Here is a 17,849-nt window from a genome sequence, read left to right as displayed (position 1 = left end):
GTGAATCAGCTATACATATACATACATCCCCATATCTACTCCCTCTTGCATCTCCCTCCCACCCCTCTAGGTGGACACAAAGTACCGAGCTGATCTCCCTTTGCGATGCAGCTGCTTCCCACTAGCTATCTGTTTTACATTTGGTAGTATATATATGTCCATGCCACTCTCTCACTTCGTCCCAGCTTACCCTTTCCCCTCCCCGTGTCCTCAAGTCCATTCTCTATGTTTGCATCTTTATTCCTGTCCTGCCCCTAGGTTCTTCAGAACCATTTTTTTTTCTTTTTTAGATTCCATATATATGTGTTAGCATATGGTATTTATTTTTCTCTGACTTACTTCACTCTGTATGACAGTCTCTAGGTCCATCCACCTTGCTACACGTAACTCAATCTCATTTCTTTTTATGGCTGAGTAATATTCCATTGTATATATGTGCCACATCTTTTTTTTTTTTTTTTTTTTTTTTTTTGCGGTACGCGGGCCTCTCACTGTTGTGGCCTCTCCCGTTGCGGAGCACAGGCTCCGGACGCGCAGGCTCAGCAGCCATGGCTCACGGGCCTAGCCGCTCCTCGGCATGTGGGATCTTCCTGGACCGGGGCACGAACCTGTGTCCCCTGCATCGGCAGGTGGACTCTCAACTACTGCGCCACCAGGGAAGCCCTGCCACATCTTCTTTATCCATTCATCTGTCAATGGACACTTAGTTTGCTTCCATGTCCTGGCTATTGTAAATAGAGCTGCAGTGAACATTGTGGTACATGACTCTTTTTGAATTATGGTTTTCTCAGGGTATATGCCCAGTAGCGGGATTGCTGGGTCATATGGTAGTTCTATTTTTAGTTTTTTAAGGAACCTCCATACTGTTCTCCATAGTGGCTGTATCAATTTACATTCCCACCAACAGTACAAGAGGCTTCCCTTTTCTCCACACCCTCTCCAGCATTTATTGTTTGTAGATTTTTTGATGATGGCCATTCTGACTGGTGTGAGGTAATACCTCACTGTAGTTTTGATTTGCATTTCTCTAATGACTAGTGATGTTGAGCATCCTTTCATGTGTGTGTTGGCAATCTGTATATCTTCTTTGGAGAAATGTCTATTTAGGTCTTCGGCCCATTTTTGGATTGGGTTGCTTGTTTTTTTGATATTGAGCTGCATGAGCTGCTTGTATATTTTGGAGATTAATCCTTTGTCAGTTGCTTCATTTGCAAATATTTTCTCCCATTCTGAGGGCTGTCTTTTCATCTTGTTTTTAGTTTCCTTTGCTGTGCAAAAGCTTTTAAGTTTCATCAGGTCCCATTTATTTTTGTTTTTATTTCCATTTCTCTAGGAAGTGGGTCAGAAAGGATCTTGCTGTGATTTATGTTATGGAGTGTTCTGCCTATGTTTTCCTCTAAGAGTTTTATAGTGTCTGGCCTTATAGTTAAGTCTTTAATCTATTTTATTTTTGTGTACAGTGTTAGGGAGTGTTCTAATTTCATTCTTTTACATGTAGTTGTCCAGTTTTCCCAGCACCACTTACTGAAGAGACTGTCTTTTCTCCATTGTATATTCTTGCCTCCTTTATCAAAGATAAGGTGACCATATGTGTGTGGGTTTATCTCTGAGCTTTCTATCCTGTTCCATTGATCTATATTTCTGTTTTGACACAGGTTATATTTGGAAAATAAAGTTAGTAGGGCTTGGGGGACTGTTGGCTAAGGGGTGAGGTGGTTAAAAAGAGGGAGAAGTCAAGGATGACTCATATCTGGTTTGGAGATCAAGGATGATCTTTCTATTTCTAGCTTATATGGCTAAGTGGATGGTAGTGTCATTTATTACCACACAAATGGGGAAGCATGTTTATTTATTTATGCATTCATGCATGCTGCACCAGGTCCCAGTTGTGGCACACAGGATCTTAGTTGTGGCATGCAGCCTTCTTGGTTGCAGCATGCAGACTCTTAGTTGTGGTATCCATGTGGGATCTAGTTCCCCAACCAGGGATCGAACCCGGACCCCCTGCATTGGGAGCACAAAGTCTTAGCCACTGGACCACCAGGGAAGTCCCGAGAAGCACGTTTTAAGAGGGGAAATAATAAGTTTAATTTGGGATTAATTGAATTGGAGGTGCATGTGAAACTTTCAAGTGGAGATGTCCAGAAGGTAATTGGAATATGGGTCTAGACTAGAGCTTGAGGGCAAGCCCTGGGTTGGAGAAAGTGCTTTAGGAGTTATGAGCACATAGGTGGGAGTGGAACCTCTGGGAGACGATGAGGAAAGAGTAAAAGGAGTGAGAAGAGGGCCCAGGACTGAGCCCTTGCGGAGGAAGAATAGGAGCCTAAGAAGGACACAGAGAAGAAAGGGCCAGCGATGGGGGAGGAAACCAGGTGGAATCTACAGGAATCTGGTGGAAGGAGGGAATTGTAAGGAGAGAGTAATCAATAGTGTGAATAGAGGTCCAGAAAAATAAGGTCCGAGAAGTGCCCATGTATCTTCCTGTTTCGATGCTCCCACAATATAGGTTGGTTGGTTTGTTACTGTATGTGCAATAACCTTTCCACATACATTTCCTACAACTAATGCATGAAGTTGTTACTGGCAGTGTCTGGTGGATATTTGTGTCTTCTTAAGTGGTGCCAGCTTTCATTGGCATCTTCTGTGCTCATCTTTCCCATCCTGAATTGAGGATATTGAAAGCTCAACTGTGGCTTGGATTCCAAAATGGACTCTAAAGTGTTCTTAGACTAAATGTTCAATCCGTTTCCTTTCTTTCTAATCTTCTACCTATCAATCTCTCTCTCTATATATCTTTTTTTAAACTTTTTTTTTTTTTTTTTACAGATACGTGAAAGAGGCCAAAGCAGCAACTAAGAATGGAGATCTGGAAGAAGCACTTAAACTTTTCAATTTGGCAAAGGACATTTTTCCCAATGAAAAGGTGATGAGCAGAATCCAAAAACTACAGGAAGCCTTGGAGGAGTTGGCAGAACATGGAGATGATGAATTCACGGATGTGTGCAACTCTGGCCTGCTGCTCTATCGAGAACTGCACAACCAACTATTTGAGTACCAGAAGGAAGGTGTAGCTTTCCTCTATAGCCTGTATAGGGATGGAAGGAGAGGTGGTATTCTGGCAGATGATATGGGATTAGGAAAGACTGTTCAAATCATCGCTTTCCTTTCTGGTATGTTTGATGCTTCACTTGTGAACCATGTGCTACTGATCATGCCAACCAGTCTCATCAGCACGTGGCTAAAAGAATTTGTCAAGTGGACCCCAGGAATGAGAGTCAAAACCTTTCACGGTCCTAGCAAGGATGAACGTACCAGAAACCTCAGTCGGATTCAGCAAAGGAATGGTGTCATTATCACCACATACCAAATGTTAATCAATAATTGGCAGCAACTTTCCAGCTTGAATGGCCAAGAGTTTGTGTGGGACTATGTCATCCTTGATGAAGCACATAAAATAAAAACCTCATCTACCAAGTCAGCAATATGTGCTCGTGCAATTCCTGCCAGTAATCGCATCCTCCTCACAGGAACCCCGATCCAGAATAATTTACAAGAACTGTGGTCCCTGTTTGATTTTGCTTGTCAAGGGTCCCTGCTAGGAACATTAAAAACTTTTAAAATGGAGTACGAAAATCCTATTACTAGAGCAAGAGAGAAGGATGCTACCCCAGGGGAAAAAGCCTTGGGATTTAAAATATCTGAAAACTTAATGGCAATCATAAAGCCCTATTTTCTTAGGAGGACTAAAGAAGAGGTACAGAAGAAAAAGTCAAGCAACCCAGAGGTCCAGCTTAGTGAAAAGAGTCCAGATGTTGGTGTCATATGTGAAATGCCTTCCCTTTCCAGAAAAAATGATTTAATTATTTGGATACGTCTTGTACCTTTACAGGAAGAAATATACAGGAAATTTGTGTCTCTAGATCATATCAAGGAGTTGTTAATGGAGACACGCTCACCTTTGGCTGAGCTAGGTGTCTTAAAGAAGCTCTGTGATCATCCTAGGCTGCTATCTGCACGGGCTTGTGGTTTGCTGAATCTAGGAGCTGTCAAATTCTCTGTTCAAGATGAAATTGGAGGGGAAGATTCCTCAGATGTGGACCATATTGATCAAATAAGTGATGATGCACTGATGGAAGAATCTGGAAAAATGATATTTCTAATGGACCTGCTTAACAGACTGCGAGACGAAGGGCATCAAACTCTGGTGTTTTGCCAGTCAAGACGAATTCTAAACATCATCGAACGCCTGTTAAAGAATAGGCACTTTAAGATATTGAGAATCGATGGAACAGTTACTCATCTTGTGGAACGAGAAAAAAGAATTAGCTTATTCCAGAAAAATAAAGATTACTCTGTTTTTCTGCTTACCACTCAAGTAGGTGGTGTTGGCTTAACACTAACCGCAGCAAGTAGAGTGGTCATCTTTGACCCTAGCTGGAATCCTGCAACTGATGCTCAAGCTGTGGATAGAGTTTACCGAATTGGACAAAAAGAAAATGTTGTAGTTTATAGGCTAATCACTTGTGGAACTGTAGAGGAAAAAATATACAGAAGACAGGTTTTCAAGGACTCATTAATAAGACAAACTACTGGTGATAAGAAGAACCCTTTCCGATATTTTAGTAAACAAGAATTGAGAGAGCTCTTTACGATTGAGGATTTTCAGAACTCTGCAACCCAGATGCAGCTTCAGTCTTTGCATGCTGCTCAGAGGAGATCTGATAAGAAACTAGATGAACATATTGACTTCCTGCACTCTTTGAGGATAGCTGGAATCTCAGACCATGATTTGATGTACACACATGACCTATCTGTTAAAGAAGAGCTTGATGTGATCGAAGACTCTCACTATATTCAGCAAAGGGTTCAGAAAGCTCAATTCCTTGTTGAATCCGAGTCTCAAAATACAGAGTTCTTAATGGAAAGACAAAAAGCTGGAAATGAGGGGATATGGCTGAGAGAACCTGTATTTCTTTCTCAAACAAAGAAGAAATGCCATGAATTAAATAAACCACAGCCTCGGCCTTCACCTCTTCTACCAACTTACCACACCCAGGAAGAAGAAATCAGTCACCAAATGGCAAGTGTAATCATTGAGGATCTGCCCGAAGAGAGTGAAAAACAAGATCTCGCCAGGAGAAAGATGAACGTTACCATCCCACAAGATGGTAGGCACCCGTGTGCAAATACATTTGATGCTGATTTTGTAGCTACTTTACCCAAGGGGTGTGAAGATGTAGAAGAGATTTGGACTGACTCTGTATCAGGAATGGCTCTCCAAAAAGAGGCATCGCAAGAGGGGCCTATGCGGGAGGCACAGCAAGAAAGCCCTCAGGGAAGTTTCAATTTTTTACCTAGCAAGTCAGTCAGAGCTGATCTTGGGCCAAATCTAGATCAACTAGAGGAGGATGAGATTTTACATCACTGCAATCCCTGGCCTGCTAATCCCGAAATAAAGGAATATCAAAGGCCAGAATCAAATGTATCTGTTATTAAGATAGCTGATGATGACTTAGCAGCAGCCCACAGTGCACTACAGGATGCTCAAGTGAATGAGGCCAAGTTGGAAGAGGAACCTTTAGCATCTTCAGCACAGTATGCATGTGACTTCAATCTTTTCTTGGAAGATTCTGCAGACAATGGACAAAATTTTTCCAGTCAGTCTTTGGAGCATGTGGAGAAAGAAAATAGCTTGTGTGGCTCTGCAGCTAATTCCAGAGCAGAGTCTGTGCATAGCAAAGCATGTCTCAGTGTGGATCTTTCTGAGAAAGATGATGAGCCAGAAGAAGTAGTAGTTAATGTGAAAGTCAGAAGAAAAGCTAGATGTATCGATTCAGACGATGAAGTTGAACATGATACTTTTATTACAGATACTTCAGGCACAAACCCATTCAACACATCTCCCTTCCCGTTTTTATCTGTAAAACAATTTGATGCCTCAACTCCCAAAAATGACATCAGTCCACCTGGAAGGTTCTTTTCACCTAAAATATCTGATAGTTTAAATAAGTCTATAAACTCTAGAAGATCCCTGGCTTCTAGGAGGTCTCTTATTAATGTGGTTTTAGACCATGTGGAGGATATGGAGGAAAGACTTGACAATAGCAGTGAAGCAAAGGTTGCTGAAGATTACCTGGAGGAAGGAGCGGAGGAAAGCAGTGGTGAAGCCCCAGAGCATACAGAAGAAGATCCTTCCAGAGAAACACTGTCTTCAGAAAATAAGTCTAGCTGGTTAAGTACACCTAAGCCTGGTGCTCTGGCTCAGGAGACCTTTCCTGGTGACCCTGAGCCTTTGTCTGGTGGACAGTTGGTTGACTCTCCCCAGGATGAGGCACTGGAGGCTGCAGACGACTATGAGACTCTTGTCTTGCGTGGAAAAGAACTGAAAGAGTGTGGAAAAATACAGGAAGCCTTAGACTGCTTAGTTAAAGCACTTGACATAAAAAGCTCAGATTCTGAAGTCATGCTCATGACTTTAAGTTTGTATAAGCAACTTAATAAAACTTGAGAATATAACCTGTTTATTGTATTTTAAAGCAAAACTGAGTATAAGGTAATTTGTTCCCATAATTGGATTCTTTGGGAGCATGAAGCATTCAGGCTTAAGGTGAGAGAAGTCAAAAAGGGAGTTTTTGTTTCCAACTTTTTTTTGTAAATTTTGCCTTTACCACCTGCTCCTGCTTTCTCCTATACATATATTCTGGTATTCTGAGCACGAGGTTAATATTTCTTTACTCAAATATTCTTGTATTTTTCTTTTAGGCATACTCTATAAACGTAATAGAACTGTGTTATTTCTAGAGAAATTTTTGTAACATTACTCTGGCCATTTTAAATTTTATTCTGAAAATGATCAATTTTGTATATCACAGTTCAGATAATATTAAAGTTACTTTTCATTTACTTTCTTTCACTGAGATGATTGATATTGGCAAATGCATATAAAAATTCGTTTAGGCAGAAGTTTGTCATTAGTATTCCAGATCTAAGACCCACTTAACATGCTATTGTAGGCTCTCGGTTCACTATAGCCGAAGACTAGGATAAGCTACCTGGTGCTGGGCTTCTTTATCACAGGTACCCTACCCTGGAGTCCCTTTGCCTACCATTTGGCCATCCTTTACTCACCACCAGCTGCATTCTGACACATGCTAGCACATTGTATCTTTGGGTTGTAGACTGAAAAGGAGTTAGTTTGGTTCCCTCCCAGAAACATAAAAGTGCAGCACAGCACTCTGTGCTCTGTCACTGGAGAATTTATCAAGTACTGACTATGTATTAGGTACTCTACACAGGTTTCTTGTTTAATCCTTTGAGGTCGAGGGTAGCATTTCCATTTTTTAGTTGAGGAAATGGCTCAGTGAGGCTGTGACCTGCCCAAGATCACGCAGTAAGGGGTGAAATGGATTGTTAACCGTGTGTTACCTAGTGAAAAGCCACTATAATAATTGACCTTTTTTTTTTTTTTAGCGCTTTAGTTTTTCATTATTTATTTATTTTGGCTGCACTGGATCTGTGTTGCTGTGCACAGGCTCTCTCTAGTTGCGGCGAGCAGTGGCTTCTCTTGTTGCAGAGCACGGGCTCTAGGCATGCGGGCTTCAGTAGTTGTGTGCACGGGCTTAGTTGCTCTGAAGCATGTGGCATCTTCCTGGACCAGGGCTGGAACCCATGTCCCCTGCATTGGCAGGCAGATTCTTAACCACTGCGCCACCAGGGAAGCCCCTAGGTTATTTATTGATAGTACAAAATTTTGCTCTTACCGAAAGAAATTATTACAGTCGCCCCTCAGTATCCAAGGGGGATTGCTTCCAGGACTCCCTGCGGATACCAAACTCCACAGATGCTCAAGTCCCTTATATAAAATGGTGTAGTATTTACATATAACCTACACACATTCTCACATGTACTTTAAAATCATCTGTAGATTACTTATAATACCTAATACAACATAAATATAAATTGCGAATAGTTTGTAGATACAGTATAAGTGTTATGTGAATAGTTAGGCCTGTGCATGGCAAACTCAAGTTTTGCTTTTTGGAAGTTTCTGGAATTTTTAAATTAATTTTTGGCTGCGTTGGGTCTTCGTTGCTGCCCGTGGGCTTTCTTTAGTTGCAGCAAGTGGGGGCTACTCTTCGTTGCGGTGCATGGGCTTCTCATTGTGGTGGCTTCTCTTGTTGCGGAGCACGGGCTCTAGGAGCATGGGCTTCAGTAGTTGTGGCTCACGGGCTGTAGAGCACAGGCTCAGTAGTTGTGGTGCACGAGCTTAGTTGCTCCGCGGCATGTGGGGTCCTCCCGGACCAGGGCTCGAACCCGTGTCCCCTGCATTGGCAGGCGGATTCTTAACCACAGCGCCACCAGGGAAGTCCAGCCCTGGAATTTTTAAAAAAATATTTTTGATCTGCAGTTGGTTGAATCTGTGAATGCAGAACTGTGGATACAGACGACTAATATTTTAGGGAGGGTGATATGATTGAATACATGTCATTTTATTGAAAAAAATCCCGGTGATAACACTGTATGATTCAGCAATTCATAGTCTGCATCTAACTCCAGCTCACTGTTTCCCTACATGGACTGAATGGCTGTGGCGCACGGGCTTAGTTCCTCCGCAGCATGTGGGATCTTCCTGGACCAGGGCTCAAACCTGTGTCCCCTGCATTGGCAGGTGGATTCTTAACCACTGCACCACCACAGAAGCCCCTAGAGATGGTTTCTAAATTAACTTATGGGATATACTGAGAATCAGATAAAGCAGTTCTCAGAGGGAAGGGACTAACAGGTTAAAAGGAGTCTGCTTGACTTATCTGTTTTTTTTATAAACGTCAAGTTTTTTTTTTGGTAGGAGTTTATTAATTAATTAATTTTTTTGGGCTGTGTTGGGTCTTCATTTCTGTGCGAGGGCTTTCTCTAGTTGTGGCAAGCAGGGGCCACTCTTCATTGCGGTGCGCGGGCCTCTCACTATTGCAGCCTCTCTTGTTGCAGAGCACAGCCTCCAGATGCGCAGGCTCAGTAGTTGTGGCTCACAGGCCTAGTTGCTCCGCGGCATGTGGGATCCTCCCAGACCAGGGCTTGAACCCGTGTCCCCTGCATTAGCAGACAGATTCTCAACCACTGCGCCACCAGGGAAGCCCCTGCTTGACTTATCTAAAAGAACCACTGACTGAATACCTACTGCTGTGCACACCAACATGTACCCACCTGATTCTGCACCCACAAACCCATGATGACAGAGTTCATAAAATACGAGGATTATTCAACACCTTTTAAATAAATAAACAACGTATAAAACACATGTAGTCTTTCATACAATTTTATTTTCTCCCTTCAATCATTATAATATGATACCCGAATTTTGTCTTAACTGGAGGATCTGTAAACACAGGCTTATCCGGCACACTTATAGGCAAGGCGAATGCTGCTTCTTGAAATGGTCCCACCATGGACCCTCTGGTCATCCAACCCAAGTCGCCCTGAAAAAACCAAAAGATTTGTGATGTCAAGTGGCCCTGAAGAGGGCACAGTTCTACTGTAGCTTGAGAATTTCCCAACACAAATGCTAAGGTTCCTAGCTTTATTCATCTGGGCTGGAGAGAAGTAGGCTCGACAAGGACAAACAGGGCTGAACCCTGGGCTGAACATACAAACACTCACAATGTTGCTGGGTGTCTGTTAGTTGTGCAAGTTTGGTTATGCCTAGGTTTAGACAAAGGTGACCCGTATTCAACTGTTCACAAGTTGGACATTTCTGCTTTTTTAAGATCTTTAAACTAAGATACGGCTAAAATTAATGGCGAAACAGAAATAATCCCTACTGCTGTGTGTCCTCCATGGGGACCGTGTTAAATGATGAGTGCACCATACCCCTTGCCTGGCTTTATCTTCACTATATTGTGTGGCCACTTCATTGAATTTCATTCCAGACTTTAACTTTTCCATGGCTTCCAAGATTTTTCCATGTTTTTCACACAGAATGTGTCTGACCTACAAGGAAAAAATATGTTCACGTAATACATGGAGACCCAAATGATTCCTTTCCTCACAGTACAGCAGTCATGTCAGGACTACCCCCCACTAGTGAAAAAAACACATTCGCTCATGGCAACGGAAAATCCTGGAAGTCTGCCCAGTTGGGCGATGGCCACAAACCCATTTCCCATATCAAGACAATATTTCAGAACCCAGATTTAGATGGAAAATGGGCACCTGGCTGTGGGAAGCTCCCAGCCTTTACCATGTACCTCAATGGTAACAGGAGGAGGAAACATGATAATGCTTGAGAGCTTAGGTCGAGTCAAATCCCCACTCTCCTGTATGATCTTAGGCATTTTTTTTTTAGGCTGTACCTCACAGCATGCAGGATCTTAGTTCCCCAGCCAGGGATTAACCACTGAACCACCAGAGAAGTCCCTTAGGCATGTTTTTAAACCTCTAAATGTTTCCCCATTTGTGCACTGAGATAACAGTACCTGTATGTTCTCATAGGGTTGTGAAGATTGAGGTGATGCAGCTAGCACTCAATAAAGGTTAGCTATTATTTCATCAGAGTGGGGATGATATGAAAAAAACCCACCAGGAAATACTTTTCACCAAAAGAGGCCCAATGTATAAAGCCTCCCCACAATTTAACACTTTGAAAACGAATCATATGTTGAAGATTAAGAATACTCAACCCGGGGACTTCCCTGGCGGTGCAATGGTTAAGAATCCGCCTGCCAATGCAGGGGACACTGGTTTGATCCCTGGTCAGGGAACTAAGATCCCGCATGCTGCGGGGTAACTAAGCCTGTGTACCACAACTACTGAGATTGCCCGCCTCAAGCAGAGCCCGTGTGCTGCAAAAACTACAGAGCGCACGCGCTCTGGAACCCCTGCACCACAACTACAGAGCCCACGCAACCTGGAGCTTGCTCGCCACAACTAGAGAAGAGAAAAACCGCACGCCACAACTAGAGAGAAGCCCGCGAGCTGCAACGAAAGATCCCGCGTGTCGCAACTAAGCCCCAACACAGCCAAAAATAAAATAAATAACAAATAACTCTTTTTAAAAAAGAATACTCAACCCTAGAGAAGTACTCAAATGTAACCTATGTTTACATAAAGCCATGTTTTAAAAAAATCACTATATCCTTAAAAATGATTTTGTCAAGATATCTGTTTTGTAGGATTTCCCATTTCTCTGTTCTATTCAAATAGAATCCGTTATTCATTTCTTACTGTCGTGTACTAGGGTGGGGGCTAAAGGTGTCTCCCTGTAGAGACAGACAAACCATGGCTGTCCTCAGGATTCAATTACTGAAACTGGGGGTGAGAGGATCCCTGACTGGAAGAGCGACACAGGAGATAGACACAGCAAAGGAAAGAATGTATCAAAAAGTAGGGCTCAGGGAGGCAAACTTCTATAGAATGTGTCCAGCACTGTCCACGGGAGACAGGGACAAACAGTCTGGACACTAGAGCGATACATGTTGGGGGACGAGGATGGCTTCTCAGACCTCATCTTGGCCTGGCTAAAACACCTTCTCAACTGCCTCCGTCCTTCCGCTTCTACACTCACAAAGCAACCTTCTGGTTCAATGATTGGGAAAGTGCACACAGCATTCATGATCATAGAAAGGGGATCCCATCCACCACTTTATAAATGAATAAACAAGTATTCTGCTTTAGACAGTTTGATGGGTTAGACATAATGAGTCTGTAGTACCTGTGGAGTTTGCAAGTGTGACCGACCAACTGGCAACTGTATGAGACTCGTGTCTTAGGAGAGACCAAGTTCCAGAGAATGTGGGAGTGATGAGCATGGAAGTAGCAGCTGACGCTATGGGAGGTGACGGATCACCCTGGGAGGCTACACAGAATGAGAAGAGGAGGAAAGCAGACTCAAGACATCCGTGGAGAATATCAATGTATAAGCAATAAGCAAAGAAAGAAGCTCAACAAGCATGATAAAAACGAAGGGCCAGACAGGTAGAGAGAAAGGTGTGTTAAAAGAAACCAAGGCAAGAGAAAGTTTCAAGGAGGAAATGGTCAACAGGGTTAAATGCTTCAGAGTGATCAGGTTAGAAGTACAATCAGTTTAGCAATGATTGACTGAGGACCTTAGCAAAAGCTGTTTCAGAAGAGTAGTAAGTGCAGAAGCCAGGCTTCAGCAACTGACTGAGGAAGTAACAGGAAGCAGGCCGGTAATGTGGGTGGGGTTTCCCCAACTAACTGAGTTAGAAAAGAAGGAGAAAGGGCTCTAGTCAAAGGGAAAGGGTCACAGTCACAGATATATTTTAAAGGTCCCTGGCTATATTTTCAGAATGAAGGGAAAGATGCAGTAAAGAGGGAAAGGTTGAAGACAGAGCAAAGAAAGAGGGTGGAGATAAATGAAGGAGCAAGGCTAGGCATTCAGAGCACTGCTGGAAAAATCAGCTAGCCTTAAAGGAAGAGAGGTAAGAGAGATGAGGGAGGTGTGGGTGAAGATAACTTTGTTGGAAGGGGGCTGGGAAGCCATGAGTTCGTGACTAAAGTTCTAGTTTCCATTTTCTTGTGACAATTATGACAATATTTCAGTTATCGAGTACTTAATACTCGCTAGGCACTGTGCTAAGCGCTTTACATGTGTGATCTCATGAAATCCTCACACCAACCCCACGAGACTGGATCAGTGTTTCTCAACTCTGGCAAATGTCAGAATCACACCAAGAGCTTCTAAAAAATACATCAAGGTCCAGTCCCCACACGCCAGAGATTCTGAGGCAGCTGGTCTGGGGTGGGTCCCTAGGCACTGAGACTTTTAGAAGCTCTTCAGGTGAATCTGATGTACACAGGGGTTGAGAACCCTGGATGAAGTTGTCTGCTGACTGACTGGAGGAGGGTGGTGGATGGCTTGAGGCAAGTGGCAAAGGATCGCTGTGCAGTACTGAGGGCCCAGCTCAGGTTAGAGACCAGGAATCAGTGGCCCCAACCCCTGAGGCTGTGTGACTCTCCAGTGGGGCCCAGCAGTTCTGGGTCTGAGTGTAAAGAAAGTAGATAATTGGATTGATCCTGAGCTGTAGTCTGGCAGGTGGATGCAGTGGATGACCCAAAGAAAAAGGAGGTGGGGCTCCTTGATCCTGTGGTCAAACCCTTCCATCTAATTTCCAGCCTACAAGACATACAGGACTTGGAGAACAGACATGAGGCCTTAGAGAAGGTGAGGCGAACAGGGCAGGCTTGAGGGCCTGCCTGGAAGTCTGTGTGTGGAGAGGAACAGGACAGGATTGGGGGAGGTGGGAAGTGAGGGGAAGGAAGGAAGTTGTGGTCGGCAGGTGGGTTTCAGAATCTGGGCAGCTCTAGTGACACAGGGCAGGGGTGGGTTCAGGAGTGGGGTCTGAAGCAGAATAGCAGGATGTGGAAGGAGCCTAGATCCTAAAAGGCTGGAGGGTTTGGGGTCCCTCCCCTGCTGGGGCCTTCACAAACACTGACAACCCAGCTGTACTCTAGCAGGTGAACAGTTCAACACACTATGGCACTTCCATTCCACGGAACACTACTCAGTAATACAAAGGAACAGACTATGGATACACACAACCGGAATGAAATCTCCAGAGAACTATGCTGAGCGGAAAAAAATCCAATCCCGAAAGGTTACACACTGTATCATTTCACTCATATGGAAATCATAAAATTACAGAAATGAAGAAGAGATTAGTCACTGCTCTGGGGTCAAGGAGGGGGCAGGGGTAGGGGTGGGAGGGAAGTGGGCATCACTATAAAAGGGCAACAGGAGGAATCCCTGGGGTGATGGAAATGTTCTGGATCTTGACTGTAGCAATGACAATCTCCTGGTTGTGCTAATGTACTAGGGTTTTGTTAAGATGTTACCATTGGGGAAACGGTAAAAAGTACATTTACATGTATAAAAGGTACATCTACCTTACAACTGAATAAGAGTCTAAAATTATCTCAAAAGAAAAAGCTTAACAAAAGAGTTTAATCCTAATTGACTTTCCTAGCTAATTACATGCCACTCCTTTCCATATACCTCAGGTATAGCCACACTGAACTTATTTTTTTCCAGAAAGGACAAGATGCCTCTTTAAAGCCATATGCAGTGGAGCAGTCTCTTAGGTTAGGTGCTTGTGAAAGTCAGCACATAACAGTCAAAATTACCCTACAACAACACTTATGAAGATGGTGTACTTGAAACCAACACGTCAGCCCTCAGTAAGCCCAACACAGCCTGTCTCCCCAACCTGTGTTGTAACAATGACCGCTTCTTCAGCTGGACCCCAGGACGAAGTAGCTGGCTTGCATTCAGGCACCATGTTTTATGAAAATTATCTTTGGATACCAGAATCCCACTTTACATGGTTGGATATTCATACATGAATGGAGGTCGACTATGGAAAATCAAATTCATGTCTCCCATCTCTCTCTCTGGGTTCACTGAGTAGAAAAGTGGGCAGAATGGCCCACACTCTTTACATTTGCTCTCCTTTTCTTTGGCTGCATGTGTATGGGTGCATTTATATGATACAACTCCACTACAGCTCTTCTCATATAGCAATGAAATTTCTTTACCTAACTGCTCCCGACTAGACTGTGATAACAGGGACCATCTCTTATCTGCTTTTTTTTTAAATACCCAGAATTTAATACACTGCTTAGCACAGGGCAGATGTCACTAAATCTTTAATGAATGAATGAATCAAAGTATGGAACCCCATAAACTGACTGAAACGTGGTAACTGCCTTGTTACGTAGCACTAAGCGGTATAATTCTGTTTGCAGATTATATTTTCCCAGGGCAGATACCCCTCTGGCACTAGGTCAAGTACTTCAAGTAATTATCTGCAACCATCTCCCCTCATTTTCATGGTCAGGGCTCTGGCTTGTAGCTCACCAGCAGGGGAGCTATCTAATGAGACCCGTGCCTTTGCCTGTTCATCTCAGTTCTTCGTTTTGTCAAATATTATTTCGTCCTGAGAAATAATTCATTCACTTACTTGGGAAGACCTAACAACACATTTTAAGGAAAAATACTAGAGTATGAAGAAATTCTGGATGTCTGAGAAAACATTTGAGAAAATATTTAAAAGGAATTACTTTTCATAAATGAAAGTGATCTATTATTTTCCACTTTTGTGCTATCGTACATCAGTATTAGGTTAGCCTTAGAATGAGTTAAGCATACTGTCTTTTCCTTTTATGTGAACCAAAATAACAAATGTATATTATTTATATTTAACATGAAAAAAAGGAACAGGTAACTCACCTTTACTGCATTGCCACCACCTTTGGGACCCTGCGCCTTCTTGTCAGAACTATCACTCCCAGAGGCTGCTTTTCCTTTAGAGAAGAGATGACAGGTACTCATTTAAACTGCACCTTCACCGTGTTACGTACAGAAAAGTTCAACACAATAGGAGTTGATACTTCCATCATAGCACCAAGCTTCAAAAGGGAACTCTGTAGACACTTTACTACATCAAGCTAAATTAACCTGTGACTCACCTCTTAAAACAGGGAATTTGTGCCCTACATAAACCCTTCAAGGAAAATGGATACACAAGTGAGTGTGCTAATAGTTGAATGGGAGCGCCAAAAGCCTGGCCCAGATTCTCTGGACCCAATATGAAATCCTGCCTTCTAAGGGCAAACCCCTGAGCTCTTGTGAGATTTCTAATAAGCACTGCAACTATGTATCTGAATACTCACAATTCCAGTAAGTAAAATCTCCAAGAATATATTTTAAATAAAGATAAAATTTCCCACCACCCATATTTGGCTAAAGAACACATTGATGTCCAAACTCCTGGAGTCGACTACATTGCCTATTGATACCTTCCTAAGAAAAGATATCGATATTCAGATTAAGAACCACTGGCAGCATTCTACATTTTACTACTGTGTCATTTTGCTACTATGCCAACTTCTGTATTGATGGCAGCATACTTACTGTTAGAGGCTGATATTCCTAAGAACTATTGTTGGATTAAGTGTTCAGTTCAATAAACATTTCCTAAATAACTAAGTTCCAGGCACTGGGGATACAAAGATGAACAAGCCATGGTACCTTCCTTCAGGGAGCTCATATACTACTGGGGAAGATGGTTATGTAAAGTTATGTAAAATAGATCTTTTCAGGAGAATGAGCTATGCTCTATAGACAGGGGGCTGTGGAAGCACAAAGGGACATTTTAGCCAGTCAGGGAAGCTTTCCTGGATGAGTAGGAGCTGACCAGGCAAAGAAAGGACAGAGGTGAGGAGACATTCCAGGGTGAGGGAACAGTGTAGTATGTGCAGGTAACTATGGGTGAAGCCAAATCTGAGGTGGGAGTGCTGTGAGATGAGCCCAGGGGAGGTGGTTGAGCATTAGGGCATGAGGGCCTGTAGGCCCCATTAAGGAACTTGGAATTTATCCTAGAAGTAATAGGGAGCCATTGAAAAATTTTATTCAGGAGACTCCATCTTACTTGTCTTAGGATCTCCAAAGCCTAGCACACAACAGTTGTTCAATAAATGCTCAACCAAACTGAAAATCCAAAATGCTGACCACCAAATGCCTAAGAAAATGTTACTGCCAAAGGAGTTTTATTACACCAAACTCTTCAAGGGGGTTGCTGTATATTCACTCTAGAACAATGATACCTTCCAATTATTCCATCCTCTCCCCCACTGGATGCTGTCATCTTCTGACTGCCACCTCACTCCCTGATTGACTGACAACTCTGGCAACTTCAGGCTTCCTTTCCACCCTCACCACTGCCATCATCTTGGATGACCTCACCATCTATGCAGAGGAATCATCCAACAGTCTAATCTCACAGTTCTGGACCTCCTTCCCAAATGCCCATGCCTTTTACTCCAGGCCACCTGTTGCCAGGGAAACACGATGGAACTGTGCCACTCAGAACTAGTAGTTCAGTCTCTGGCTACAATTCTGTTCTTCCAACTTTCTCATGCCTCATTCCCACAACACGGGCTCTTTAATTTCACAGAACCGCCCCCCCCATTCAGTCCCTTTATCCTGCTATGTCCCCCTAGACTATCAGACTTCTCATTCCCTTCCCAGTCTGGATCCCATGCTTGATCATCTGAACTGCGTCCCCACTGGCACCCTTAATTCCCTTGTGCTGCTTTCCTTCTATTATCATTGTCCAACAAAACCTCAACCTTGGCTCAAGTCTACACCTAGCTCTTTTCAGTCCTGTATTGTGCCACTTATATGGTACTAGGTAAATCATGACTAAGCAGATCGTGTCCTCTACAAATTCATGGCCTTCAATCTTAGGCTCTCAGCCCTGAGGGAAATCCTTTTGTAAGTGTTTCATCCCCTTTCCCATCACCCCAACGACTATTCCAAACCTTTACCACTCTCAAGACTCCTACCCAGTCCCTGCCCCGCAGTCTTAAAAACTACATCCCCATGCTTTTTAATCAAAACCTTCCAGAGAAGTCCACACTGACTGTCTCCAACTTATCACTTCCTGGTCAGTCTTCTAGTAACTGGCCACCCGCTGCCTCCACCCCGGACCCCGAGGACCGCCGGTCTGCTCCCTCCCCCACGCTCCTCACCCAACCCCATTCTCCTTGGTTGCTCTGGCTGCTCTACCTTTCCCTCGTTTCCCAGATACGCTTTTTCCTTTTGGAGGCATCTCCGAAATTCGCCGTCGAGCTCTCAACTGCTTCGGTTACCGCACAAAGCCCCTTCAGGCCCCACCGGTATGTCCTAAACATATGCCTGAAAGTAACATCGCAATTGGCCATCCTTACTGTGGCTCCGGAAGCAGGCATATCTTGGGACAGGCCCGGTCCTTTGGCTCTAGGGCCAATGGGGGCTGAAGAGTCTGACCAATAAGGAGCTTGGGCCGGGTAGAGGG

The 17,849-nt window shown here is 43.5% G+C and overlaps 2 protein-coding genes across 2 annotated transcripts in view; one reads left to right on the top strand and one right to left on the bottom strand.

The window, feature by feature from the left end:
* ERCC6L (ERCC excision repair 6 like DNA helicase) overlaps window positions 1–6,898 on the top strand; it is a 50,280-nt gene extending 43,382 nt beyond the window's left edge. Inside the window, exon 2 of the mRNA XM_027099623.1 lies at window positions 2,827–6,898. Within this exon, the coding sequence (XP_026955424.1) occupies window positions 2,827–6,508 (3,682 nt within the window). The 3' untranslated portion in view covers window positions 6,509–6,898. The remainder of the gene's footprint in view (window positions 1–2,826) is intronic.
* A 2,399-nt stretch (window positions 6,899–9,297) lies between these two features.
* PIN4 (peptidylprolyl cis/trans isomerase, NIMA-interacting 4) lies at window positions 9,298–17,707 on the bottom strand. The gene is made up of 4 exons (XM_027099624.1): window positions 17,582–17,707; window positions 15,242–15,315; window positions 9,865–9,984; window positions 9,298–9,473 (listed from the first exon to the last, which is right to left on the bottom strand). The coding sequence occupies exons 1-4, from the start codon at window positions 17,622–17,624 to the stop codon at window positions 9,315–9,317; spliced, it is 396 nt and encodes a 131-aa protein (XP_026955425.1). The 5' UTR covers window positions 17,625–17,707; the 3' UTR covers window positions 9,298–9,314.
* Window positions 17,708–17,849: the final 142 nt, after the last annotated feature.

Source organism: Aethalodelphis obliquidens, unplaced genomic scaffold (assembly GCF_003676395.1).
Source record: "Aethalodelphis obliquidens isolate GAN/ISIS:26980383/991018 unplaced genomic scaffold, ASM367639v1 scaffold135, whole genome shotgun sequence".
NCBI lineage: Eukaryota > Metazoa > Chordata > Mammalia > Artiodactyla > Delphinidae > Aethalodelphis > Aethalodelphis obliquidens.
The sequence above is the reverse complement of the archived record's forward strand: the minus strand, read 5'-3'. Positions and strand labels throughout refer to the sequence as shown.